General features: G+C 48.0%; 1 protein-coding gene and 1 pseudogene across 1 annotated transcript; both read left to right on the forward strand.

Annotated features, from left to right (window-relative positions):
- The first annotated feature begins 791 nt into the window (after positions 1 to 791).
- On the forward strand, positions 792 to 25,795 carry LOC124697024 (thymocyte nuclear protein 1-like). Its single transcript, XM_047229669.1, has 2 exons — positions 792 to 1,459; positions 25,685 to 25,795. The coding sequence occupies exon 1, from the start codon at positions 792 to 794 to the stop codon at positions 1,437 to 1,439; it is 648 nt and encodes a 215-aa protein (XP_047085625.1). The 3' UTR covers positions 1,440 to 1,459; positions 25,685 to 25,795.
- Positions 19,166 to 24,299, forward strand: LOC124697025 (annotated as a pseudogene).
- Positions 25,796 to 26,656: the final 861 nt, after the last annotated feature.

Below are 26,656 nucleotides of genomic sequence, written 5' to 3' on the forward strand. Positions count from 1 at the left end.
GTCTTATGCGACAGAAGTGTTGTTTCTTCGTGTGCTTGCAGTTCACTATTGTCCTATACCCGCATCTGACTTTGTCATTCTGCCTGGTAAATGCCTCAGGGTTGGAGTGATTTCTGGGAATGTAATATTTGGGCCACCTCTTCACAAGTACTGGGCAGAGAAGCAGCAGCAAGATCAGGCAACAAAAGAAGCCCAAACTGAGTCGACTTAACAAAAATGTCTTCAATTTTCGCTCTGTCAATGTTGCCATACTTCCATCGATCAGTCGCGGACACAGGATGCTGAAACTAATACGATGATGTGAAATGTAACTGGTTACAATGATAGCCACAGTTTTTGTTAGTAGCATTGTTCGAATCAGCTGATTTAGTTTTTCTACTGGGATGTATTATTTGTACCATTTACAGAATAAATTAGAATCAAGCCATCATTCTGAATTTATGATCAAATTTTTGTCTAAATCGAGTTTTCAGTGGTTAGCATCTTCTGTCACCAAAGTTACGATGGATCAGTGTTTTTTTTTGTTGCTTGACGTGGTTACGGGCCTGATTGTCCTATTGGGCTGTGCAAACGATTCAGGCTCGGAGAAAGGAAAGCTAGTCAGATCGGCCCAGCCCGGCCTGGACCGCCTGTTCATTGTAAGATTTGAGAGTACGGACACGGGAGGCCATCACAATTCACAAATGGTAGGAATCCCCCGCGCAATCACAAGCCCTAGCGCCCAATTCCCCGCCAAAACAAGATTGTTGTCGCCGGCTCCGGCGATAGCCACAGCACTGACCCTTCACAGGATGGCGAGGAAACCAGCCTCCACCGTGACCGCCGCCAGCAAGAAAGCAGCGACCGCCGCCAGCAAGAAGGCAGCGACCGCCGCCAGCAAGAAGGCAGGTCCCACCGTCACCGCCGCCGGCAAGAAAGCGGCGGCGTCCGCCAGCAAGAAGGCAGCGCCCACCGTGACCGCCGCCAGCAAGCACTGGCTCCTGAAGACGGAGCCGGGGGAGTGGTCGTGGTCCGACCAGGCCAGCGCCCCCGGCGGCGTCGGGCCGTGGGACGGCGTCCGCAACCACCAGGCCATGAACAACCTCCGCGCGATGCGCTGCGGCGACCGCTGCCTCTTCTACCACTCGGGCGCCGGCGCCGCCTCCCGCCGCGTCGTGGGCGTCGTGGAGGTCGCCAGGGAGTGGTACGAGGGCGAGGAGGGGGAGGCGACGGCCGGCGGCGCCGTGGACGTGCGGGCCGTCGGGGAGTTCCAGAAACCTGTGGGGCTGGCAGAGATCAAGAAGGCGGCGGGGGAGGTGGAGGGGATGAAGGACTTCGCGCTGATCCGTCAGGCCCGGCTGTCCGTGATGCCCGTGCCGGTGAAGATCTGGGATTGGATTTGTGAGATGGGAGGTGGGTTTGTGCAGGATGGGGATGTGGAAGATGAAACTGAGGGTTGATGCTGTCAGGGTAAAAACAGGTACTGTCGCCGCACAATTCATCCCTTCACGTGTATCCCACCAAATTGTCCACTAATCTTGGAAATTGTTCTAGCTGCAGGTGACATATGCAGTTGAAAGGGGGATTTTGGGATGCTATTTGGCCTGCAAGGGATGGTAGTACTTCTGCGGAACAAATTAGTGGTATGTTCTGCATCTTCTCTAGTGTTTGCCGTCTGTCTGTCCACCGCAGTGTGACTATAAGTGTGTATCCAGTAGCTAGTCAATGTAAGTTTAGTAGTCGACGTTGGCATGTTGCAAGAAGAGTCCTTATCTTGGGGCTTTGAGATTGAATCAATGAGGCATATGCTGTTCTATGTCGATGTATGGATGTGCTGTCCACTGAAATTTCAAGTACGTGGTTCCATGCTGTTGATTGCTTCATGCTATCGCACACATGGCCCCATTGGTGATTCCTAGTTTAGCTACGTGTGAAATGATGATCTCTGATTCATATAGGCGCTGTGTCTAAATTAAGAAGAATGAGTGTGTGAAACTGCACACTTTTTGTAATACCCGGTTTCTGACCATGAATTGCTGGTTTTTCTTGGGAAAATTGTAATGGAGCTCCCTTGCAGGTGCACCTTCTATCTAGCCATCAAATATTGCATCGAGATGGTGCTTAGAAAGTTCTCTCATCCTCCTTGAAATTTCACTCGAATTCTGCTACAACTTTGTTCCACCAATGTCCCAAAACACGACAGCCATTTCCCTCCCGACAACCACGGAGGTGCACATATTAACCAAGGAACCTGTCAGCGCAACACTGGCAATGTTGAAGTTTCCATAGCAGGCTTTGTGGCAACGGTTGTTGAATATGTTTTCCTGGTACCTCGCATTCCGATGTTGTGCAAGCAGACACCACATTTGCATCAATTAAGTATATCTTTCAGCCGCTCACCTGACAAAGAAAAAACCTAGGACATATAGCTAGTAGCACAAAGAACACAGATTGCTGGTAGCGAGAACCAGAGGAGTGTCACGTGGGTATGTGGGCAGGGAGGGTATAGATGATATAGACATATATGGACACTCTCACATACCAAACCATGCTTATGCATATGTATGCATGCCAGAGTGATTATTTATTGGTGCACTAGAAAGGAGTAATACATTTGCACATGGTGAAGGGATTTTACAGCAGCACCTTCCCAGATTTACGCTCTAAAGGTTCAGTTTTAAACTGCGATAGGCGACTACAACGGGAAAAACAGTCGGCCAACTGTCTTGAAAATTGTTCTAGCTACAGGTAATGTATGCAGTTTAAAGGAGCGTTTTCTATGCCTTTTCTCCTGCAAGAGATGTTAGGACTTGTGAGGAACGAATTAACGGTATGTTGTGTATCTTCTCTACTGTGTGCCGTCTCTGCACTGCAATGTGACTATCCACTAGCACGTTCCAGTGTAAGTTCAGTGGTAGAAGTTGGCATGTTGCAAAAAGAGTCCTCATCTTAGGGCTTTGAGATCAATTCAACGAGTCATATGCTCTTCTATGTGGCTGTATAGATATGTTCTCCAATGATTTTTCAAGTACTCCTAAGATGATCCCTAGCATGCTATGTGTTGAACGACGATAATACCTGGTTTCTGTGCAATAAATTGTTGTTTTCTGGGAAAGCTGTAACTAAGAGCATCTCCAGCCTTTGGGGTTCCCTAGGCCGAAATCCGGCGCTAAATAGCGCGCCGGATGGATGTAATTTTTGGTCTGGGGAGGCCCATTTTCCCAGCGACGAGCTCAGGATGGATGAAAGTTTTTGATGAAATACGGCGAATTCAGACAAAATTGGGCGAAACTCGTTCAAACATAAGCGAAAGGCGAGTTCGTACATAAATAGGCCGAATTCGTATATATATTTGAATTCGGCGATGGGATAACTTAAACTTAAACTAAAACCGGCCTTCTACATGCCGAAATGGCGGTTGAAGGCCGTGTAGTCCGCGCCGTCGTCGTCGTCGCTCGAGCTGGCGGCGTCCTGGGGCGGCGCCGCCTCGTACCAGCGGCTCGAACCCTGGCCAGCATCGCCCGCGCGTGGCAGCGTCGGCCGGTAGATGTCGTCGTCGCTGCTCTCCTCGACCTTGATCACCTCCCTGGGCGCAGCGTTCCTTCCCGCGGCTGGTGCGGCGGCGCGGATGGCGAGTTGCCGCGCGGCGGCCAGGTCCAGCAGCCGCCGCTGCTGCTCCGCCTCCTGGCGCTCCCAGTCCCGCCTGGACCACTCCAGCGCGGCGTCGATGGGGAGGCTGTTCTCGGCGGGCACCAGGTCCTACAGCGACCAGGCGATCACCTCCGCCATCGCGGCTCCCTCCGCGCGCTTGGCCTCCTCCTCGGCGAGCTGGTTGGCGGCGGCGGCCTCCTTCTTCGACGACTTCCTCTTCCGCCCGCGCTGTGGAGAGGAGGGTTGGCCACGGATGACGAGGGCGCCGCTGCTGCGCCCTCTGGTCGGCGGTGGAGACGCCGGCTCCTTCTTGACGAAGACCGGTGTCGACGGAGACGCCGGCTCCTCTTGACGAAGATCGGTGTCGATCCGCCGGACCTGGACGCCCACCAAGACCCAGACGAGGAGGAGGATGGCGCCATCCTCCTCGGCATCCAGGAACTACCGTGTCGGTGCGACACGGTAGCCGCCTCCGGCGGCGGCATTTCCAGGACGGGGTAGTTCCCACCCTCGATGTGCGCGAGCACATTCGGGAGGGTGCGGCCAGGCGCGCTCCACCACCGGCGGCGGCCGGCGGCGTTGCTCCTAGCGGGAGGAGGAGGGGCAGTCGTAAGCGGCGAGTTCGCGCTCGTACCTGCGCTGGAAAAAGTCGGTCCACGCCTCGTGGTTGCCGGGGAAGAAGCGCGGCTCCGCGCGCTGCTTGTCACTGAGAGTGACGAGCACCGCTTCGATCTCCGCCTCCAGGGCGGCCCGACCCATCGGCGGCGGCGGGATCGGGACGCCGCCCGCGCTGAGTCACCATCCTCCCGGCGCGCGGAAGTCTGGCGGCGCCAGGTAGCCTGCCATGTGGAGGAGCCGCCCTTCCCATTGGTGGAGAGAGCCGCGGCCGAAGCCATTGTTGGCCACACCGTCGTTCGCTATTGTTTGATTCGCTGGAGATCGGGGAAGATTTGGGGAAGGTGAGAGCAGGGAGCGAGGTGAATGCGGGGCAGACGCGGTAGTTTGGCGATAAATAGAGGTAGGCGCGCGTGAAACCGAGGCGACGACATTAACTCGCCGCGTGGAAGCTACACGTCCGATGAACACTGACCGGCGGCAGGCTTTTACAGCGCGCGGAAGACGATGCGATGAGGACGACGATCGGTCACTCTCGCCGACAAGTTGGGGCCACAAGCCGCGCAGGAAGTTTCCTCGGCGTTTCCCGCGCTTTTGTTTCGTCCGGAGTCCCCGAGCGCTCCCCGGGGGGCCGGGGATGGCCTGGACTCTCCGGACGGATGAAAGGCCTAATCCGAACGAAAAGGAGGAACCGGGGGAACGACTGGGCCATTGATACGTCCAATTTGCATCACTATTTTGTATCATAATTTGCTGTTATTCATTGATATATTTCATGTTTGGACACAATACTTATGTTATTTCATCTATTTTGCATGTTTCATCATCATTGGAGGACTAAGCACCGGAGCCAGGATTCTGCTGGAAAAAAGCACCGTCAGAACGCAATATTTCGGAAGATCAACTGTGGAAGGAAATTACACCAAAAATCCTATTTTTCCAGATGACGGAGAAAGCCAGAAGGGGAAGCCGAGAAGACCCAAGGTGGGGCCAGACCACAGGCCGGCGCGGCCCATGGCCTGGCCGCGCCACCTTGTGGTGTGGGGGCCCCACAGCCCTTTTCGCCACCTTTTCTTCGCGAAATCCTTCGTCCCGAAGACCTAAGCCACAGAGGGTTCCTCACGAAGGGTTACAGCCGCCTCTGCGGGGTGGAGAACACCAGAGAGAAAAGAGCTCTCCGGCGGGCGGGAATCCGCCGGGAAATTCCCTCCCGGAGGGGAAAATCGACGCCATCGTCATCGTCATCGAAGCTGGACATCATCTCCATCACCATCACCATCATCTTCATCATCATCACCTCCGTCTCCACCACAGCACCTCGTCACCGCTTGTAGCAAATTTGGGTTTGATCTTGATTGTTTGATAGGGGAAACTCTCCCGGTGTTGATTTCTACTTGTTATTGATGCTATTGAGTGAAACCGTTGAACCAAGGTTTATGTTCAGATTGTTATTCATCATCATATCACCTCCGATCATGTTCCATATGATGTCTCGTGAGTAGTTCGTTTAGTTCTTGAGGACATGGGTGAAGTCTAAATGTTAGTAGTGAATTATGGTTGAGTAATATTCAATGTTATGATATTTAAGTTGTGGTGTCATTCTTCTAGTGGTGTCGTGTGAACGTCGACTACACGATACTTCACCATTTATGGGCCTAGGGGAATACATCTTGTACTCGTTTGCCAATTGCGGGGTTGCCGGAGTGACAGAAACCTGAGCCCCCGTTGGTATATCGATGCAGCAGGGATTGCGGGATCGTAGAGTTTAAGGCTGTGGTTAGATTTATCTTAATTACTTTCTTGTAGTTGCGGATACTTGCAAGGGGTATAATCACAAGTATGTATTAGTCCTAGGAAGGGCGGTGCATTAGCATAGGTTCACCCACACAACACTTATCAAAACAATGAAGATTATTTAGCTACATGAAGCGAAAGCACTAGACTAAATTCCCGTGTGTCCTCAAGAACGTTTGGTCATTATAAGTAAACAAACCGGCTTGTCCTTTGTGCTAAAAAGGATTGGTCCACTCGCTGCAATTGTTACTCTCGCATTTTACTTACTCGTACTTTATTCATCTGTTACATCAAAACCCCCTGAATACTTGTCTGTGAGCATTTACAGTGAATCCTTCATCGAAACTGCTTGTCAACACCTTCTGCTCCTCGTTGGGATCGACATTCTTACTTATCGAAGATACTACGATACACCCCTATACTTGTGGGTCATCAAGACTATTTTCACGGCGCCGTTGCCGGGAGTGAAGCGCTATTGGTAAGTGGAATTGGTAAGGAAAACCTTTCTTGTTTGTGCTGATTTTATTTACGCTCTCTTGCTATAAGTCATTATGGAGAGATCTTCTCTTCAATTTTTATTTGGGAAATCTACTACTACTCGCAACGGTAGTGGATGAGGCGCCAGGTGAGGAAGTGATACCATATAAAATACCTATGAAAATTATTGAACGTGTTATGGATAACCGCTATGAAGGGGATGGAACTGTCCATCCCGGTGATCATTTACTGTTTTTGCATGAATTATGCGGGTTATTCAAATGTGCGAGTATTGCTATGAATGAAGTTAGAAAGAAACTATTCTCTATATCGTTGTCCGGTAAAGCGGCGCATTGGTATAAATTGCTGAAGAATGGTGATTCTCTTGATTGGGAGGACATTGTGCCTTTATTTTATTCCAAATTCTATCCTCCAAGTGAAATTCACAAGGATCGTAACCGCATATATAATTTCTGGCCTCATGATGGAGAAAGCATTGCCCAAGCTTGGGGGAGATTGAAGTCTTTAATACTCAAATGCCTCATTCATGAGCTTCATGGTAATGTTATTATTGATAATTTCTATGCAAGACTTTCTTTTCAAGACAAGACCTTGCTGGATACTTCTTGTTCTGGATCATTTACACGCAACAAGGAGGAGTTTAAAAGGGACCTTCTTAATCGGATCCAAGAAAATACTAAAGGTTGGGAGAACGACAAGGATAGAGAATCAGGTATAATTTATGATTATAAATGCATTGAAGCTTTTATGGATACTGATAAATTTCGTAATATGAGTGCTACTTATGGTCTTGATTCTCAAGTTGCTGCAAATCTTTATAAGGCTTTTGCTTCTCATTATGAATTGCCTAAGAAGAACTTTGATAAGTATCATGAACCGTATAAAGATAAAATTGATTCATCTATTAATAAATGCGTTGTAGTTGAAACTGTTGATCATGTTATTCCTGAAGCTTATATTGAAAAAACTCCTTTCCCTGTTAAAATGAAGGAGTACTCGTTATAAATAGTGCGGTTCATAAAAGTGAAAAGAAACCTATAGAACCCAGAAGAACAAATAAAAGTTGAACTCTCTTGTTGCAATAGTTAAAGATCTTGTGATTGAAAATGTGGAGGATGGTCATATTATTTTCTACGTGAAGATGCTTCTAATATTGTTTCACATCCTAATAAACCCAAACAAGTTAGTGCTCCTATGCTATCTCGTTAGAATTGGTGATCATTGCTATTATGGTTTATGTGATATTGGTGCAAGTGTTAGTGCTATTCCTTATGAGCTTTACACGGAGATTATGCACGAAATTGGTTCTTGTGAACTTGAAGATATTGATGTGGTTATTCAGCTGGCTAATAGAGAAACTATTTCTCCAATTGGTATTGTTCGAGATGTGGAAGTTCTATGTGGTAAGATTAAATATCCTGCTGACTTTTTGGTACTTGGTTCTGCTTGCTAGTGATTATTGTCCTATTATTTTTGGTAGACCTTTTCTAAATACTTGTGGAGCTATTATAGATTGCAAGAAAGAGAAAATTTTGACTAAATTTGCCGGTGAATCTTATGAGTTTAACTTCTCTAAATTTACCAAAACTCCTTATAGAGCTGATTTGCCTAGTAATGACTTTAAAATGGAACAGTGTGCATCTATTGTCCTTGTTCCTAATAATCCTTTGCAGCAACACTTGGAGAATAGCGAGAGTGAAGTTTTTAGGAAAGAAAGAGATGAGCTTGAGGAAATTTTTCTTCGTCAACCTATTCTCAAGCATGATTTACCGGTGGAAGATGCTGGGTACAACACCGCCACCGAAGGAAGATCCTGTTTTTGATTTAAAGCCTTTGCTCGATAATCTTAAATATGCTCATATTGATGATAAGAAAATATATCCTGTTATTATTAGTTCTAAGCTTTCAGAGTTTGAAGAAGAAAGGTTATTGGAAATACTGAAGAAACACCGAGGTGCTATTGGCTACACTCTTGATGACTTGAAGGAGATTTCTCCTTCTATTTGCCAACACGCCATTAATATGGAAGACGATGCGAAGCCTGTTGTTGAACCCCAGCGTCGTCTAATTCCTAATATGAAGGATGTGGTAAGAAATGAGGTATTACGACTTCTTGAAGCTGGTATTATATATCCTATTGCTGATAGTAGATGGGTTAGTCCTGTGCATTGTGTTCCTAAGAAAGGAGGAATGACTGTTGTGCCTAATGATAATGATGAGCTCATCCCTCAAAGAGTAGTTGTAGGGTATAGAATGTGCATTGATTTTCGAAAAGTTAACAAGGTTACTAAAAAAAGATCATTACCCTTTGCCTTTTATTGATCAAATGCTAGAAAGGTTGTCTAAAAATACTCATTTTTGCTTTCTTGATGGTTATTCTGGGTTTTCACAAATTGCTGTTAAAGCTAAAGATCAAGAGAAAACCACTTTCACTTGTCCCTATGGAACTTACGCCTATAGGCGTATGCCTTTTGGTTTATGTAATGCTCCTGCCACTTTTCAAAGATGCATGTCTGCTATTTTTCATGGCTTCTGCGAGAGTATTGTAGAGGTATTCATGGATGATTTTTCTGTCTATGGTAATTCTTTCGATAATTGCTTGCGGAACCTTGATTAAGTTTTGCAGAGATGTGAAGAAACTAACCTTGTTCTTAATTGGGAGAAATGCCACTTTATGGTTAATGAAGGAATTGTATTGGGACATAAAATTTCCGAGAGAGGTATTGAAGTTGATAGAGCTAAAGTTGAAGCCATTGAGAAGATGCCCTATCCTAGGGATGTTAAAGGTATTCGTAGTGTTCTTGGTCATGTTTGGGTTTTATAGGAGATTTATTAAAGATTTCTCCAAGATTTCAAAGCCTCTTACTAATCTTCTTCAAAAAGATGTACCATTTGTTTTTGATGATGATTGTAAGGAAGCCTTTGAAACTCTAAAGAAAGCCTTAACAAGCTGCTCCTATAGTTGAACCTCTCGATTGGAACTTACCATTTGAAATTATGTGTGATGCTAGTGATTTTCTTGTAGGCGCTGTTCTTGGACAGCGAGTAGATAAAAAATTAAATGTTATTCATTATGCTAGCAAGACTCTTGATGTCTGCTCAAAGAAATTATGCTACAACTGAAAAAGAATTGTTAGTTGTAGTCTTTGCTTGTGATAAATTTAGATCTTATATTGTTGATTCAAAAGTTACGATTCATACTGATCATGCTGCAATTAGATACCTTATGACAAAGAAAGATGCTAAGCCAAGGCTTATTAGATGGGTACTTCTTTTGCAAGAATTTGATTTACATATTATAGACAGGAAAGGTGATGATAATCCTATTGCTGATAATTTGTCTAGATTGGAAAATATTGCTTATGATCCTGATTTCTGTTAATGATAGTTTTCCAAATGAACAATTGGCTGTAATAAAGGTGAGCTCGCGAGACAGTCCTTGGTATGCTTGATTACGCTAACTTTATTGTTTCCAAGTACTTGCCTCCAATCTTTTCAGTTCAGCAAAGGAGGAAATTCTTTTATGACTTGAGGCATTATTTCTGGGATGACCCACACTTATATAAAGAAGGAGTGGATGGTATTCTGCGAAGGTGTGTTCCCGAATATGAACAACAAGAGATATTGAGTAAATGTCATGGTAGTGCTTATGGAGGACATCACGCCGGAGAAAGAACCGCGCAAAAGGTTTTACAATCAGGTTTTTATTGGCCAACTCTCTTCAAGGATGCGAGAAAGTTTATTTTATCTTGTGATGAATGTCAAAGGGTTGGAAATATCTCCAGACGCAATGAAATGCCTATGAATTATACTCTTGTTATTGAACCGTTCGATTGTTGGGGATTTGACTTCATGGGACCTTTTCCCTCTTCAGAAGGTAACACTCATATACTTGTTGCTGTTGATTATGTTACTAAATGGGTGGAAGCCATACCTACAAAAATTGCTGATGGTGAGACCTCTTTAAGAATGCTTTTAGATATTATTTTTCCTAGATTTGGAGTACCTAGATATATTATGACTGATGGAGGTTCTCATTTTATTCATGGAGGTTTTAGAAAAACTCTTGCTAAATATGGTATTAATCATAGAATTGCTTCCGCTTATCATCCTCAAACTAGTGGGCAAGTAGAATTATCAAATAGAGAGATTAAATCTATCTTGCAAAAAGCTGTTAATAAAACTAGAAAGAATTGGGCTAGTAAATTGAAGGATGCACTATGGGCTTATAGAACTGCTTATAAAAACCCCATGGGAATGTCACCTTATAAAATGGTTTATGGAAAAGCTTGTCATTTACCTTTAGAACTAGAGCACAAAGCTTATTGAGGTCGTTAGAGAATTAAATAAAGATCCTAAACTTGCTAGGTGATAAAAGGTTATTGCAATTGAGTTCTCTAGATGAATGGAGAAGTGAAGCTTATGAAAATGCTAAACTCTTTAAAGAGAAAGTTAAGAAATGGCATGATAGAAGGATTATCAAAAGAGAATTTAATATTGGGGATAAAGTCCTATTGTATCGGTCTCGTCTCAGATTCTTTGCAGGGAAATTACTCTCAAAATGGGAAGGACCATATGTTGTTGAGGAGGTGTATCGTTCAGGCGCAATTAAAATTAGCTCTCTCCAAGGCAATGCTACGCAAGTGGTGAATGGGCAAAGACTCAAGCATTATATCTCGGGTTATTCTTATAATGGTGATGTTGATATTATTCAAGTGGAAACACCGGAGGCTTTCATCAAAGGACAAATTGACGGTCCGCGAACTCGACTTTGAATAGGTAACGATGTCGGTAATGAAAAGTTCGCAATTTACTTTCCGAACAATATTTTTGTTGTTTTTGGAAAATATGAAAAATTACGAGATCGAAACGGAGTGGAAAAGACGCACGAGGGCGTGCCACCACAGGCCGGCGCGGCCTGGCCTGGGCCCGCGCCGCCCTATGGTCTGGCCGCCTCGTCGCCCCTTTCCGACTCTTGTTCGATCTGGTACTTTCCTTCTGACGTAAAAATTACTGCTATATAATCCCCCGGACCCCTGGAGGTCCGTATATCGTTTTCTCGACGTGTTTTGTTTCGAGCTGTTTACGCCGGGATTTGTCTTTGATCTAGAAGCACCATGGTCTCCCACAACAAGGACAAGGAGCCTTCGGAGGAAGGTATTCAAGACCCCGAATTGAAGGAAGAAGTCAAGGAGGATGAAGAGGAAGTCGAAGAAGTTCCGCAAGTACGCCCGCGCACCACCATTGCAAGCATCGGAGTGGTGTCAAACCCGTTCAACGACAAGAAGAGCGCGCGGATTAGCACCGGAGGAGGAGTTCCACGTCATTACCTAGCTCCAAAGACATCTTCTTCAGGCACTTACCATCCCTTCCGCAATCTAATCTACAATAATCAAATTGAAAGGACTCCCAAGGCAGCATTGCCTAGCAATTGGGATATAGATCGTTCTAACACTGCAGGAAGGACGAAGCCTGAAGATGAAGGATGGGGAAATAACTCCAAGAATTGGGACTCGCCATTTGATATACTTCTTAATCGCGTCGAGCACAATTCAGAGATGATCCGCAACCTTATGTACAAGATTGATGAGCTTCAAGAGCTTGTGGAGAAGCTTGTCGGGAATTCATCACCACCACCACCACCGAAGGAGTAATTCATCATCGGCATTGGCATCCCCTTGGTTTGTTCCAAGCTTGGAGGAGTGCCGCGGTATCACATCATCACTACCTTTTACTTTTTACTATCAAGTAGTGTCATATCATGAGTAGGGAAATTATCATATAAGATGGGTTGCAGTTTGGAAGTATCTCTCCTTTAGTTGGTTGTCTATGTATCCCTTGGTGTGAGTTATCGTTATGGAATATTAATGAGAAGCCTTATCATTTACATATTGCACACCTTATTTTAGTTTGCAATTTCTATTATATGATTTACCTTGTTGTTAGTATTGGTATCACTTTGGGAGCATTGAATAAATCTATTTGGTTTTGGCAAACTTAGCATTGGTCAATAGCAACAACACTTTGAGGTTTAAGTAGAAAAGAGAAATACATGTAGTTGTTTCATTGTCTTCCTTTTATGATTAGCTCATAGCTTATTATTCTGAAGTTAAAATTGTTTGTGCTTACAAGGAAGATGCATGATTGTTTCTATCACATGTATATTTGTTTGTTTCCTTCAACTCTTATGCTTGCTATTTAGCCTTACTAGCCAAAGACATGTACTGAGAGGGAAGGCTTCTCGTGCATCCAAACCTGAACCCAAACCTATGTCATTTGTGTCCACCATACCTACCTACTACATGGTATTTTATGCCATTCCAAGTAAATATTTCGTGTGCTACCTTTAAACAATTCAAAATTTACTATCCCTTATTTGTGTCAATGTTTTATAGCTCATGAGGAAGTATGTGGTGTTTTATCTTTCAATCTTGTTGGGCAACTTTCACCAATGGACTAGTGGCTTCATCCACTTATCCAATAATTTTGCAAAAAGAGCTGGCAATGGGATTCCCAGTCCCAAACTAATTAAACTAATTAGACACTCCTCCATGGTATGTGATTGATGGACGGCACCGAAGGATTCGGTTAGCCATGGCTTGTGTAAGCAAAGGTTGGGGGGAGTGTCATCATCATAATAAAACTAAAATAAAAAGGCACTCCTTCATGGTATGAGATTGTTGGCGGGCACCGAGGATTCGGTTAGCCATGGTTTGTGAAAGAAAGGTTGGAAGGAGTGCCACACAAAATGAAAATAAAATGGGAGCCGCTCTTTGAAGGTTTGTACGGCGAGGGGTTAGAGTACCCGCTACCGGTCGTTGACAACAACAAACACCTCTCAAAATATTACTTTTATTTTCTTTATATGATTTCAAAACTTGAAAAAGCTCTAGCGCATGATTTAATCCACTGCTTCCCTCTGCGAAGGGCCTGTCTTTTACTTTATGTTGAGTCGGTAAACCTATTTCCCTCCATCTTGAGCAAGCATTTGAGTTGTTGTGATCAAACTATTATATTGTGATTTGCTTCATCATGTCTTTACTTTTCCTTGTTTAGTACAAGTTTTATCTGAATGAATATGGCTTTGCAAGTTATTAATGATCATTATGATTGAGTATGCAAGTTTACCATAAGCTTTAATATGAAAGCGCTACTCAATAGATAAGTATAATCTGTTAACTGTTCTCTGACCAAGAACAAAGTTTGCCATCACCAACTATGATTTCTTATGCACCTTTATTTATGATTACCTTATACTTGTTTCAAGTTGAATTATATGAGGAAGTTGTTTACTAGAATGTCTTGTGTGAATGAATATGATGCTTCTTGTTCGTATTTTATTTATCGACTCTTCACTCCATAAAACATGTGGTCCTGTTTACCGAGTTCAGTTTCGCTTGGGGACAAGCGAAGTCTAAGCTTGGGGGAGTTGATACGTCCAATTTGCATCACTATTTTGTATCATAATTTGCTGTTATTCATTGATATATTTCATGTTTGGACACAATACTTATGTTATTTCATCTATTTTGCATGTTTCATCATCATTGGAGGATCAAGCACGGAGCCGAGATTCTGCTGGAAAAAGCACCGTCGAACGCAATATTTCGGAAGATCAAGCTGTGGAAGGAAATTACACCAAAAATCCTATTTTTCCGGATGACGGAGAAAGCCAGAAGGGGAAGCCGAGAAGACCCAAGGTGGGGCCAGACCACAGGCCGGCGCGGCCCATGGCCTGGCCGCGCCACCTTGTGGTGTGGGGGCCCCACAGCCCTTTTCGCCTCCTTTTCTTCGCGAAATCCTTCGTCCCGAAGACCTAAGCCACAGAGGGTTCCTCACGAAGGGTTACGGCCGCCTCGCGGGGCGGAGAACACCGAGAGAGAAAAGAGCTCTCCGGCGGGCAGGAATCCGCCGGGGAAATTCCCTCCCGGAGGGGGAAATCGACGCCATCGTCATCGTCATCGAGCTGGACATCATCTCCATCACCATCACCATCATCTTCATCATCATCACCTCCGTCTCCACCGCAGCACCTCGTCACCGCTGTAGCAAATTTGGGTTTGATCTTGATTGTTTGATAGGGGAAACTCTCCCGGTGTTGATTTCTACTTGTTATTGATGCTATTGAGTGAAACCGTTGAACCAAGGTTTATGTTCAGATTGTTATTCATCATCATATCACCTCTGATCATGTTCCATATGATGTTTCGTGAGTAGTTCGTTTAGTTCTTGAGGACATGGGTGAAGTCTAAATGTTAGTAGTGAATTATGGTTGAGTAATATTCAATGTTATGATATTTAAGTTGTGGTGTCATTCTTCTAGTGGTGTCGTGTGAACGTCGACTACACGATACTTCACCATTTATGGGCCTAGGGGAATACATCTTGTACTCGTTTGCCAATTGCGGGGTTGCCGGAGTGACAGAAACCTGAGCCCCCGTTGGTATATCAATGCAGGAGGGATTGCGGGATCTTAGAGTTTAAGGCTGTGGTTAGATTTATCTTAATTACTTTCTTGTAATTGCGGATGCTTGCAAGGGGTATAATCACAAGTATGTATTAGTCCTAGGAAGGGCGGTGCATTAGCATAGGTTCACCCACACAACACTTATCAAAACAATGAAGATTATTTAGCTACATGAAGCGAAAGCACTAGACTAAATTCCCGTGTGTCCTCAAGAACGTTTGGTCATTATAAGTAAACAAACCGGCTTGTCCTTTGTGCTAAAAAGGATTGGGCCACTCGCTGCAATTGTTACTCGCATTTTACTTACTCGTACTTTATTCATCTGTTACATCAAAACCCACTGAATACTTGTCTGTGAGCATTTACAGTGAATCCTTCATCGAAATTGCTTGTCAACACCTTCTGCTCCTCGTTGGGATCGACATTCTTACTTATCGAAGATACTACGATACACCCCCTATACTTGTGGGTCATCAGCCATTTTCGTCCATCCGGATGACAAAACGCCGTCCTTGGGGCCTCGTCGGGGAGACTGCTGGAGATGCTCTAAGGTCCCATGCAAGAACACCTCCAATGTAGCCATCAAATTTTGCATCGAGGCTGGTGCTTAAAATTTTCTAAGTTAGAAATTTTCTCTTAGGACATCTCCAGCGGCGTGACGCAAACGAACGCTGATCGACCGTTTTCATCCGTCGTGACCGGAAATGCGTCTGGCACCACCTCCAGCGGGGCGACGCAAAGTGACCGGGCCGTCCGCGGAGATACAAACATGGCCCAAATATGCGCCTCGGATGCGTCTCTGCGGACGCTGCGCGGACGCGCAAAGTGTCCGCTCGCGTCTGGCGGATGTTTCGTCGGGTCCGCCTGGCAGCGACCCTACGTCGATGCGTCTTCTCAAACGCGCCAGCGACTGGCGCCGCTGCGTCGCTTCGGCAGTCTGCGCCACGTTAATGGCGATGCCTCGGCTGCCGAGCGGCCGCAGCCTACCTCCGCCAACCACGTTAATGGCGACACCACGCGTCCCGCGGCCACCGCATGCCTCCGGCCTATATAAAGGGGGCACGCGTTCTTCTTCCTCATCCACTCCTCCAAAGAAACCATAACCGCCACAAAGTTCCACCGTAGCGCCGCCTAGGTGTTCCTGCGATGCAGCCAGGCCCGCGAGGAAGTCCATGGTCGGTCCTGGTGGCCGGCGAGGCGGTCGAGGCCGCGGCCCTGGGCGCCCCCGGGGCCGGGGCAGGGGCCGCCGTGGTGGAGTATCTACGGCCCCACGCTTGCCGTCGCCTGCGCCCTCCTCGTCTTCGCAGGAGGACCGCCGCTTCGAGTTCCTCCTCCGCATCGACGACGACCTGCTCAGCATCAAGCGGCTCCCGGACAAGTTCGCCGAGTTCGTCGATGGCGTCGAGCCAGCGCATTTGCAGCTACGGGAGGCAGCTGTAACTTCTGCCGCTGGACCGTGGAGGTCCTGTTCGACGGGCAGGGCAAGATGTACCTGCACACGGGGTGGGACAAGTTCGCCCGTGACCTCGCGCTCGAGTCCAGCTGCCAGCTCACCTTCCTCTACGAGGGGGACGGCGAGATGATCGTCAAGGTGTTCGACGACACATCCTGCCGCAGACACTACCACACCGGCGAATCCGGCTCGGACACCGATAGTTAGAACTTAGAGTGTTCTTTCTTTGCAGCGAATCTGGCTACGGGCCAGACGAAGCCAGTAGTGGAGGTCTCCGTCTGTTCTTCCTCGGTAGAACCAACAAGGGCACTGTCTCCCGCTGGATTTTCCAGTTTGGATGATTGGGTGTGCCTCGAATGTTCTTTCTTGGCAGCGAACATACGAAAATCAACACAACTGGTTTCTTTTTTTTTAAAATGTTATATTTGTGTCAACCATGATTCAAACTATGTGTTAGTTTGTGTAAACCATGTTCCAAACTATGTGTTAGTTTGTTTAAAATCATGTTTCAATATGTAATATTTGGAACTATGTTTAAATGGAGAAGAGAAAAAAAAAACAAGTAAAAAAAATGCGTCGGCCCGTTGGAGCCAACTCCAGACGCAACGAACACGCGGATAAAAACGGACATTTTAGCATCCGCGACGCGACGCAAACGAACGCGTGCGGACAACAAAATGCGTTGCGCCGCTGGAGATGCCCTTATGCCTTGAAGATTTCCCTCATACTTTGCTGCTACTCTGTTTTCATAAGTTCTGAACCACGAAGGAGGCGAAAGCCGTCTCCCTCCTGGCAAAAACAGCGGAACGAAGTGTGGAGTTAAGGCAGCACCCTTTAACTAAGGAAGCTGCCAGTGCAACACTAGCAATGCACGAGTGATTTCAGATGAAAGATGAAACCGAACCACACCTCTTCCGTGAAATGACATAGCAGCACTATTTGTACTTAATTTCCCCCTCCATCTTGATCTAGATTTTTTTCAAAGTGCATCTGATGGATCCGTACCACAAACAGGGCCTCATAAGTGGACTTCGCCAAATATTTGTCGTCACTTATAGGAGTACAACACTAGAGATCATATCATTATTCTGGAGTATTAAAAGTGGACATCCAAATCTAATAATTGTAGAGTGTGTTCAGTAGAGAGCTCTTGAAACTCTTGTGGTCAATAGTCTTACTAATTTTTCTTCAATTAAGGTTAGAAGCAATTCTAAGATAGATAGAAAGCACATAGAATCTCCGGTAGTACAATTTCCGTAGGCTCCTGTCACTAAATCTTGCATAAGAGTGTATCTACTGGACTCTGAAGGAAGACTTGAGGTGGGACCTTAGAGAAGCAGGTTATAGACATCAAGGACCATCCACCCAATGAGTAAAAACTAATCTTCTATCTTCTATCTATTTGAGTTTCCAAGATTCCTAAACTTTCCAAAAAGATGTGCCAAATCAGATATATGACCATGAACTGAACCTGGTACCTCACATTCTGATGTCGTGTTCACACACCACATTCGCATGAACTAAAGTATATTTTTTAGTGCTCGCCCAACAAAGGAAAAAACCTAGGACATGTAGCTAGGAGCACAAAGAAAGCCGCCAGACCAAGAGACCATGTTAGCCGAATATGTTTTCCTGGTACCTCGCATTCCGACACACACCACAGTCGCATCATCTAAGTACTTGGTATATCTTTAGCCGCTCACCCAACAAAGAAAAACTTAAAAGACATGTAGCTAGGAGCACAATGAACACTGTTTTCAGAGGTTTGCGATGACAGGAGTGTCTTATCGGGTTTGTGGGCGGGGACTGCAAAGATGATATATACTCCACATGTGAGCAGTGGGCACTCCACACATGCCAGAAAATGCATATGCATATGTACTTGGCATGCCAGAGTGAGTATTTATCGGTACATGCGAAAGGAGTACGGAGTAACACATTTGCTATGGTAAAGTTATTTTACAGCAGCCCCTAAGAGCATCTCCAGTCGCGTCCCCCAAAGCGTCCCCCAAAGGGATTTGGGGCCCGCCGGACGAAAAATACGTTCCAGCCGCGTCCCCCAAAGCCCTTTTTTGTCCGGCGCGCCCCTATACGGTGTCCGGCGCCCCGAGCCCGTCCCCGTCCCACAGGGGACGCTCCGGGGACGCCGGACAACGAACAGCGAGGCGGGCTCCCACATGTCGGCGACTATTTGCATAAACCGTTGGTTCTCGCCTCTTTTCTCGTCGCTCCTTCCTTCCCGCGCCTCCCACCCCACCGCCGCCCCTGGATTTCCCCGCCGTTTGGGCGTCTGATCTCTGCTGAGAGTCGGCACCGTTGTCGCGGCTGGGGCTCCCGCCGGTTGTGCCGCCGCCGCGTCGCCAGCGCGTCCCAGAACGCGTCGTCAAATCCGCCCCACCTCCGCGCACAGAAGGTGCTCGACGACTTGCCAGGTAGGCGCGATTGGCCGCTGTTTGTTGCGTCGTCTGCCTCGGCGCAATTTTAACCATTGATTTTGCTTTAGCCATGGACGGCGACGATGAGATGGTTGCCCTGCTCGCCGGAGGACGAGCAAGCGTTCGACGACGACCTGCGGGAGCATTTGCTGATCATCGCGTCCCTCCGGGACATGCTTGACGCCGAGGCGGAGAAGAGGAAGAGAGCCGCGCCGCGGAGGATCAAGGCCGGGAAGAAGGAAGTCGAAGCCCCGGCAGAGGATGGAGGGGCATGCCATGCTGCACAACGACTACTTCGCCGACGATGCAACACAGGCCGACAATTTTCGGCGCCGGTACAGGATGAGCAAAGGGTTGTTCATGAATATCCTCCACGGCGTTCGAGAGTTCGACCCCTACTTCAAGCTCAAGCTCGACGCTGTAGGCGTTCTCGGGTTCTCGTCCATTCAGAAGTGCACCGCCGCCATGAGGATGCTTGCATACGGAGCACTCGCCGATACACAGGACGACTACCTTCGCATGAGTGAGTCTACTGCCATTGAGTGCATGTACATGTTTTGCCGAGCTGTGGTGGGAAAGTTTGGCAAATACTACTTGAGAGGGCCAACTGAGGAAGAGACTGCAAGGATCATGGCATAAAATGCTGCCAGAGGATTTCCTGAAATGCTTGGAAGCATTGATTGCATGCACTGGGCATGGAAGAACTGCCCGTTTGCTTGGAAAGGTATATACAAAGGCCGTCATGGATATTGCAGTGTGGTGCTTGAAGCTGTGGCAGATTATGACTCGTGGATTTGGCATTCTTTCTTTGGCATGGCGGGATCACACAATGACATCAACGTGTTGCAGCGGTCTCCGGTGTTCAGCGAGACTAGTGGAAGGGCATGCTCCACCATGCAACTATGAGATCAATGGCCACCAATATACCAAAGGCTATTATCTAGCCGATGGTATGTATCCAAAATGGGCCACTTTTGTCAAAACAATCTCGAATCCATCAGGTCCGAAGAATTCTCACTTTGCTACGCGACGGGAGGCTTGCGGGAAGGATGTCGAGCGGGCATTTGGTGTGCTTCAAGCACAATTTGCCATTGTCCGGTACCTCTGCTCTAAGCTGGTCTCACGACCAAATGTGGGAGGTGATGCAGGCTTGTGTGATCATGCACAACATGATCATCGAGGATGACCGCAAGAATCATGTTAGGTCACATGTTGGTCCCTATGAGTGTCAAGGCCCTCTCGCGGAGGTTGATCATGAGTTGCCTCGCAGATTTTGCTGATTTTCTCGCCATGCACGCGAGATCCGTGACAGCAATGTGCATGAGCAACTTCAAGCTGATCTCGTTGAGCATTTGTGGAGGATCAAAGGAAATACCGTGGCACCTTGATGTAGCATCTAGCCCTATTTATTATATTTCATTACTTGTTTTATTGTTTGTTGTAATTTAATTTGAAAACAGTCCTCGCAAACATTTTTATTCATATGCTACATTTGATATATATGGTTTATGTGTTAAAAAAATTATTTTAAATGTTTGGGGGCGGCGTTTGGGGGACGCGGTCGGGGAGCGACGTCCCCCAAACGCGGCACGAACAAACCACGTCCCCCAAACGCTCAATCCGGCGCGGTTTGGGGGACGCTTTGGGGGACGCGGCTGGAGATGCTCTAACCTAGATTGACTCTCTAAAGATCTTCTAATTTTAGAGCATCTCCAACAGACGCGCGGTAAAAACCGCCAATTTATCGCGCCGACGCCAAAATATATCGCTCCAGCAGACGCGCGATAATAGCGCGCTATTTTTTCCCAACATGCGCGAAATTGCGGCCCAACACACTGGATATTTGGCGCACGCGGCACCGCGCGTGGTAAAGGAAAAGTCGAGCGCGGGAAAGGCAACCGCCCTTCCCATTCCCCTCCCGCGCTCCTGATTTCGCCCTCTCTTGCTCCTGCACCTGCAATTCACCGGTGATGGCAGGCCGCTCCAATCCCCTGTCGCCGAATTTCGCTGCCGCGGACATCGATAATTTAATTCCGCTGGACACAGCTTCTCCCGCAGTGGCGACGACGAACCCTAGCGCCGGGCTGGTGCGGAACATGTTCGTCGCGCCAAGATCGAACTCAGCGACCGGAAGCACTGCACCGGTGCCGGTAGCACCTCCCCTGAGTAAGAAAGCAGTCATGAAGCGGTCGTCCGTGGCGGCGGCAGTGCAGAAAAAAAAATGCGGGGGAGGGGGGGAGTCGAAGATTGCCGCGACGCCTGCCGCTGCGACGGCGCCACAAATGCATCCTCCACCACCACCACCACCGGAGCCATTTGCACCGGAATCAGGCGCGCCCAACATGTGCGACGATATGACAGCAAGGTATGACTTGCAATTTGGTACATATTTGTTTAGATGAATATTATTTGTGTAGATGAATAGAATTTGATAGAAATTTTTATGTAGTGTTGATGATGATACATTCATGTCACATGTGAATGTTGGGTCCAATTATTAGCAAGAATGTGCGTCTCAACAAGTTGATAGTGCTACATATGAAGTGGATGCAAATGGTGAGGGTTTGGTCGATGCGCCGAGGGGTGAAAGGTCGGCCAACTAATATGCGTCTCAACAAGTTGATAGTGCTACATATGGAGTGGATGCGGATGGTGAGGGTTTGGTCGATGCATCGAGGGGTGAAGGTCGGTCAACTATACTGCCGAAGAAGACATTTTGCTTTGCAAAACGAGGTGTAAAGTGGTTATGGATCCGGCTACTGACACGAATCAAACAAAAGATACATACTAAGCAAGGATTACAAACTTGTACAATAAAACATGCACTAGGGGATATGAGTGCACGGACAAGTCTCTTTGACCCGCGATGGGCAGTTATCAACACCGATTGTTCAAAGTGGTGGGGGGTGTTGGCACAGTTTGAGAAGATAAACCCAAGTGGTACCAATGATAAAGATAGGGTAAGTTTTATCTACCTCAACAGTGTGTCCACGACGGAACGCATAGGAGGCCATGATGGGGAAAAGGAGGGGTGTGAGAACGGCTGGTCCCGCCAGGCTCAAATCTAGACCGGCGGGCCTAGATCTAGCCGCCCTCACGACCACAAACCGCAACACCGGTGGCGAGGGACAGATGCTCCACCACCGCACCCGACCACCACGCCGCTAACCATGGCGGGAGCCGCATCGGCCAAGGGCGGGATATGCGCCTTCCACCTCCATCTGATCGAGCCAGTCCTAGCACGTGGGAGAGAGAGAGAAATTGCCGCCGCCAGCACCAAGCTTTGCCCCGACGGAGGAGGAGAGGGCGCCGAGGCTGTGGAGGCAGGGGCACCGGGGGGGGGGGCAAGAGAGGGGAAATGGGAGGGGTTTTCCCCCTCCAGTCCTTCGTGATCAAGAATAAATTTCATTTTGAATTTCTGATGAAACTTTTTGTCTAAATTGAGTTTAAGTGATTAACATCTTCTTTCACCAAAGTTACAATAGATTTTGTTTTTCGTTACGGGCCTGATTGTCCTATTGGGCTGTTCTTACGAGTCAGGCTCGAAGAAAGGAGGGCTTATAGTGAGAGCATCTCTAGCAGATCCCGCAAACGCGCCCTGCATCGCCTCTATGCGGTTTTTGGCCAAAAAATGGACCAGGGTAGATCCCGCATAGCCGCCAAAACCGCAAATTTCGATGCAGGGGCCGCCATCCGCGTCGCCCAAAACCGCACAAAAGCAGTTTTTGGTGCCCTATGCAGGCCGGTCTGCATCGCGTGCGAGGCGTCGGTGCGAAGGGAAAAAACTCGCGCGAAGGAACTTTCAGTCGCCCCCTTCCGCGAGCAGCGCCGCCGCCGCGCGCCGCCGCAGATCTCGGGCACGTCCGACCTCGCCCCCCGCGTAGGAGCGCCTCGCCGGCTCGCCGCACCGAATCGCCGCTCGCGGGTGGCCGTCGGCGACCCAATCGAGCGAATCCCGCCCGCGATTCGAGCGCCGCCGCCCGAGATCCGAGCGCCGCCGCCCGCGATTCGAGCGCCGCCGCCGTCGCAAGGTATGCTTGTTCTTCGGCTTGTTCTTCGCCATTTCTCGCCGGCCTTCGCCCACCTCACTCGCGGCTCCTTTGTAGATGCCGTTGAGCCCGCGGCGCTGTTTTTAATGGAGGATTCATCGGACTCCTCCGACTCCGACATGGACGAGCTGCTCGACGACGACATGGAGGACACAGTGGTGCTTGTCGCCGCGAAGGAGCTCGCGGACAGGCAGAAGAAGGTGCGGGGCGGCTCGAAGGTCGGCCGCCTTTGCATTCCACGCAACCGCAAGCTCGGCAACGACACGTTGATGCGCGATTACTTCGCCGAGGTACCGACATATCCTCCTCATCTTTTTCGCCGCCGGTACCGAATGCGGCGATCTCTTTTCAACAAAATTGTGCGAACTTGCGAGACAAATACTCGCTATTTCAAGCGCAAGCGCAATGTCTGCCGGATTGTTAGGTTTCAGCGCGCATCAAAAGATCTCCGCGGTCATGCGGATATTAGCTTACGGCATCCCGGCCGATTACGCCGATGAGTATCTTCGCATTGGTGAAGATACATCAATGGAATCTGTCCGGCGGTTTTGCAAAGTGATGATTCGTATGTATGGCCCTGTTTATTTGCGAGCCCCCAATGAACAAGACACGGTGAGGCTGATGGCACAAAATGAGGCTCGAGGTTGGCCGGGAATGCTAGGCGAGCATAGATTGTATGCATTGGACATGGAAGAATTGCCCGAAGGCATACCAGGGCATATATTGTGGCAAAAGCCATGATCCAACAATTATTCTTGAGGCTGTTGCCTCTGAGGATCTATGGATTTGGCATTGCTTTTTTGGTTTGCCGGGTTCTCTCAATGATATCAATGTGCTCGCATAGGTCTCATCTTCTTGCCCGGCTAGCTAGTGGTGATGCCCCGGCTTGCAACTACACCGTCAATGGCCATGATTACACAATGGGTTATTACCTTGCCGATGGCATATACCCGGAGTGGTCAACATTTGTGAAAACAATCAGAAATCCTCTTAGTAGAGCTGAATCTGAATTTGCAAAAGCACAAGAGGCAGCCCGAAAGGACATTGAGAGAGCTTTCGGTGTTTTGCAAGCTAGGTTTGCAATTGTGAGAGGTCCCAGTAGGTTTTGGGACAAAGAGACCCTCAAGGATATCATGACAACTTGTGTAATTCTTCACAACATGATTATCGAAGATGAGAGGGATTTGAACTTGGAGTTCTTCTTTGACAATGTCGGCACTAGGGTGAAGCCAGCCCGAAATCCGGATCAAATTGAAGCATTTCTTGAGACATACCGCAACATTGAGAATGCGGGATCTCACAAGCAACTCCAGGAAGATCTGATTCAGCATCATTGGATGAGGCATGGTGGCCATTGATGAACATTTTTCACATTTATTTGATGTATGATTCAAACATTCATTTGTATTTGTAATAATTTGTTTAATTATTTGGATTTGAACTCTTGTTGTAATATGGATTATTGTTGTATTGTGTGCTGAACTATGAATTATTATGTTTTATTCTGTTATATTATGCATTAGAAATAAACTAGGTTGAATAGAAATGTTGAAATGTGCAAAAACCCTGTTTTGCGATCTAGTATACGAGTTTCGTGCGTGCTTGGCCGAAGCAGATCCCGCATGCGCAAACCGCATAACAGCATATTCCCGAATATGCTGTTATGCGGTTTGCGCATGCGGGATCTGCTCGGCCGGAGCAAATTTCGGCCTGCATATCGCGTTTTTCGCGGCCTGCATACGCGCGTATGCGGTTTGCGGTTTGCGGGATCTGCTAGAGATGCTCTGAGACCGGCCCAGCCCGGCCTGTACTGCCTGTTCATTTCCCGATTTGAGAGTACGGACACGGGAGGCCATCACAATGGTAGGAAGAATTCCCCGCGCAATCACAAGCCCTAGCGCCCAATTCCCCGCCAAAACAAGATTGTTGTTGCCGGCTCCGGCGATAGCCACAGCACTGACCCTTCACAGGATGGCGAGGAAAGCAGCCTCCACCGTGACTGCCGCCAGCAAGAAAGCAGCGACCGCCGCCAGCAAGAAGGCAGCGACCGCCGCCAGCAAGAAAGCAGTGACCGCCGCCAGCAAGAAGGCAGCGACCGCCGCCAGCAAGAAGGCGCCTCCCACCGCCACCGCCGCCAGCAAGAAGGCAGCGCCCACCGTGACCACCGCCAGCAAGCACTGGCTCCTGAAGACGGAGCCGGGGGAGTGGTCGTGGTCCGACCAGGCCAGCGCCCCCGGCGGCGTCGGGCCGTGGGACGGCGTCCGCAACCACCAGGCCATGAACAACCTCCGCGCGATGCGCTGCGGAGACCGCTGCCTCTTCTACCACTCGGGCGCCGGCGCCGCCTCCCGCCGCGTCGTGGGCGTCGTGGAGGTCGCCAGGGAGTGGTACGTGGGCGAGGAGGGGGAGGCGACGGCCGGCGGCGCCGTGGACGTGCGGGCCGTCGGGGAGTTCCAGAGGCCTGTGGGGCTGGCAGAGATCAAGAAGGCCGCGGGGGAGGTGGAGGGGATGAAGGACTTCGCGCTGATCCGTCAGGCCCGGCTGTCCGTGATGCCCGTGCCGGTGAAGATCTGGGAGTGGATTTGTGAGATGGGAGGTGGGTTTGTGCAGGATGGGGAGGTGGACGATGAAACTGAGGGTTGATGCTGTCAAGGTAAAAACAGGTGCTGTGGCCACCCAATTCTTCTCTTCGTGTGTATGCCACCAAATTATTCACTAATCTTGGAAAATTTTCTAGCTGCAGGTAACATATGCAGTTGGAGGGGGAATTTTGTGATGCTATTTGGCCTGCAAGGGATGGTAGTACTTCTGAGGAACAAAGTAGTGGTATGTTCTGCATCTTCTCTAGTGTTTGCCGTCTCTGCACCGCCGCAGTGTGACTATACGTGTGTATCCACTAGCTAGTCAATGTAAGTTTAGTAGTCGACGTTGGCATGTTGCAAGAAGAGTCCTTATCTTGGGGCTTTGAGATCAAATCAGCGAGTCATATGTTGTTCTATATGGCTGTATGGATATGCTGTCCACTAAAATTTCAAGTACGTGGTTCCATGCTGTTGATGCTATGGCATGCATGACATGGCCCAATGGATGATTCCTAGCTTAGCTATGCGTGAAATTATGGTCTCTTTTTCATATAGGCGTTGTGACTAAATTAGGAAGAGTAAGTGTGTGAAACTGCACACTGTTTGTTAAAACCTGGTTTCTGATCATGAATAGTTAACTTTTTGGGAAAGTTGTAACAGAGCTCCCCTGCTGATACACCTTCTACCTAGCCATCAAATTTTGAGTTGACATGGTGCTTAGAAAATTCTCTCCTCTTCCTTGAAATTTCCCCTCCAATTCTGCTACTCCTCTTTTTCCTGATGATCCAGACCATGGAAGAGGCGAGAGCTGTCTCCCTCCCGGAAACAATAGATGAGCACATCTTATCCAAGGAATTCGTCAATGCCACACTGGCAAAGTTGAAATTTCCAGAACAGGTTACATCGCCATGGTTGTTAAATATGTTTTCCTGGTACCTTGCATTCCGATGTCGTGCATGGCTGCATACACACACCACATTCGCATCAACCAAGTATATCTTTCAGCAGCTCACCCAACAAAGAAAAAACCTAATACATGTAGCTAGGAGCACAAAGAACACTGATTGCAGGCAGCGAGAACTGGATGAGTGTCACTTCTGGAGTACGTGGGCAGGGAGTGCAACTATGATACA

The sequence above is a fragment of the Lolium rigidum genome, chromosome 3 (assembly GCF_022539505.1).
Source record: "Lolium rigidum isolate FL_2022 chromosome 3, APGP_CSIRO_Lrig_0.1, whole genome shotgun sequence".
NCBI lineage: Eukaryota > Viridiplantae > Streptophyta > Magnoliopsida > Poales > Poaceae > Lolium > Lolium rigidum.

Bases quoted from the DNA above. Each gene is read 5' to 3' on its own strand.
- LOC124697024 (XM_047229669.1), top strand. From the start codon at position 792: ATGGCGAGGAAACCAGCCTCCACCGTGACCGCCGCCAGCAAGAAAGCA.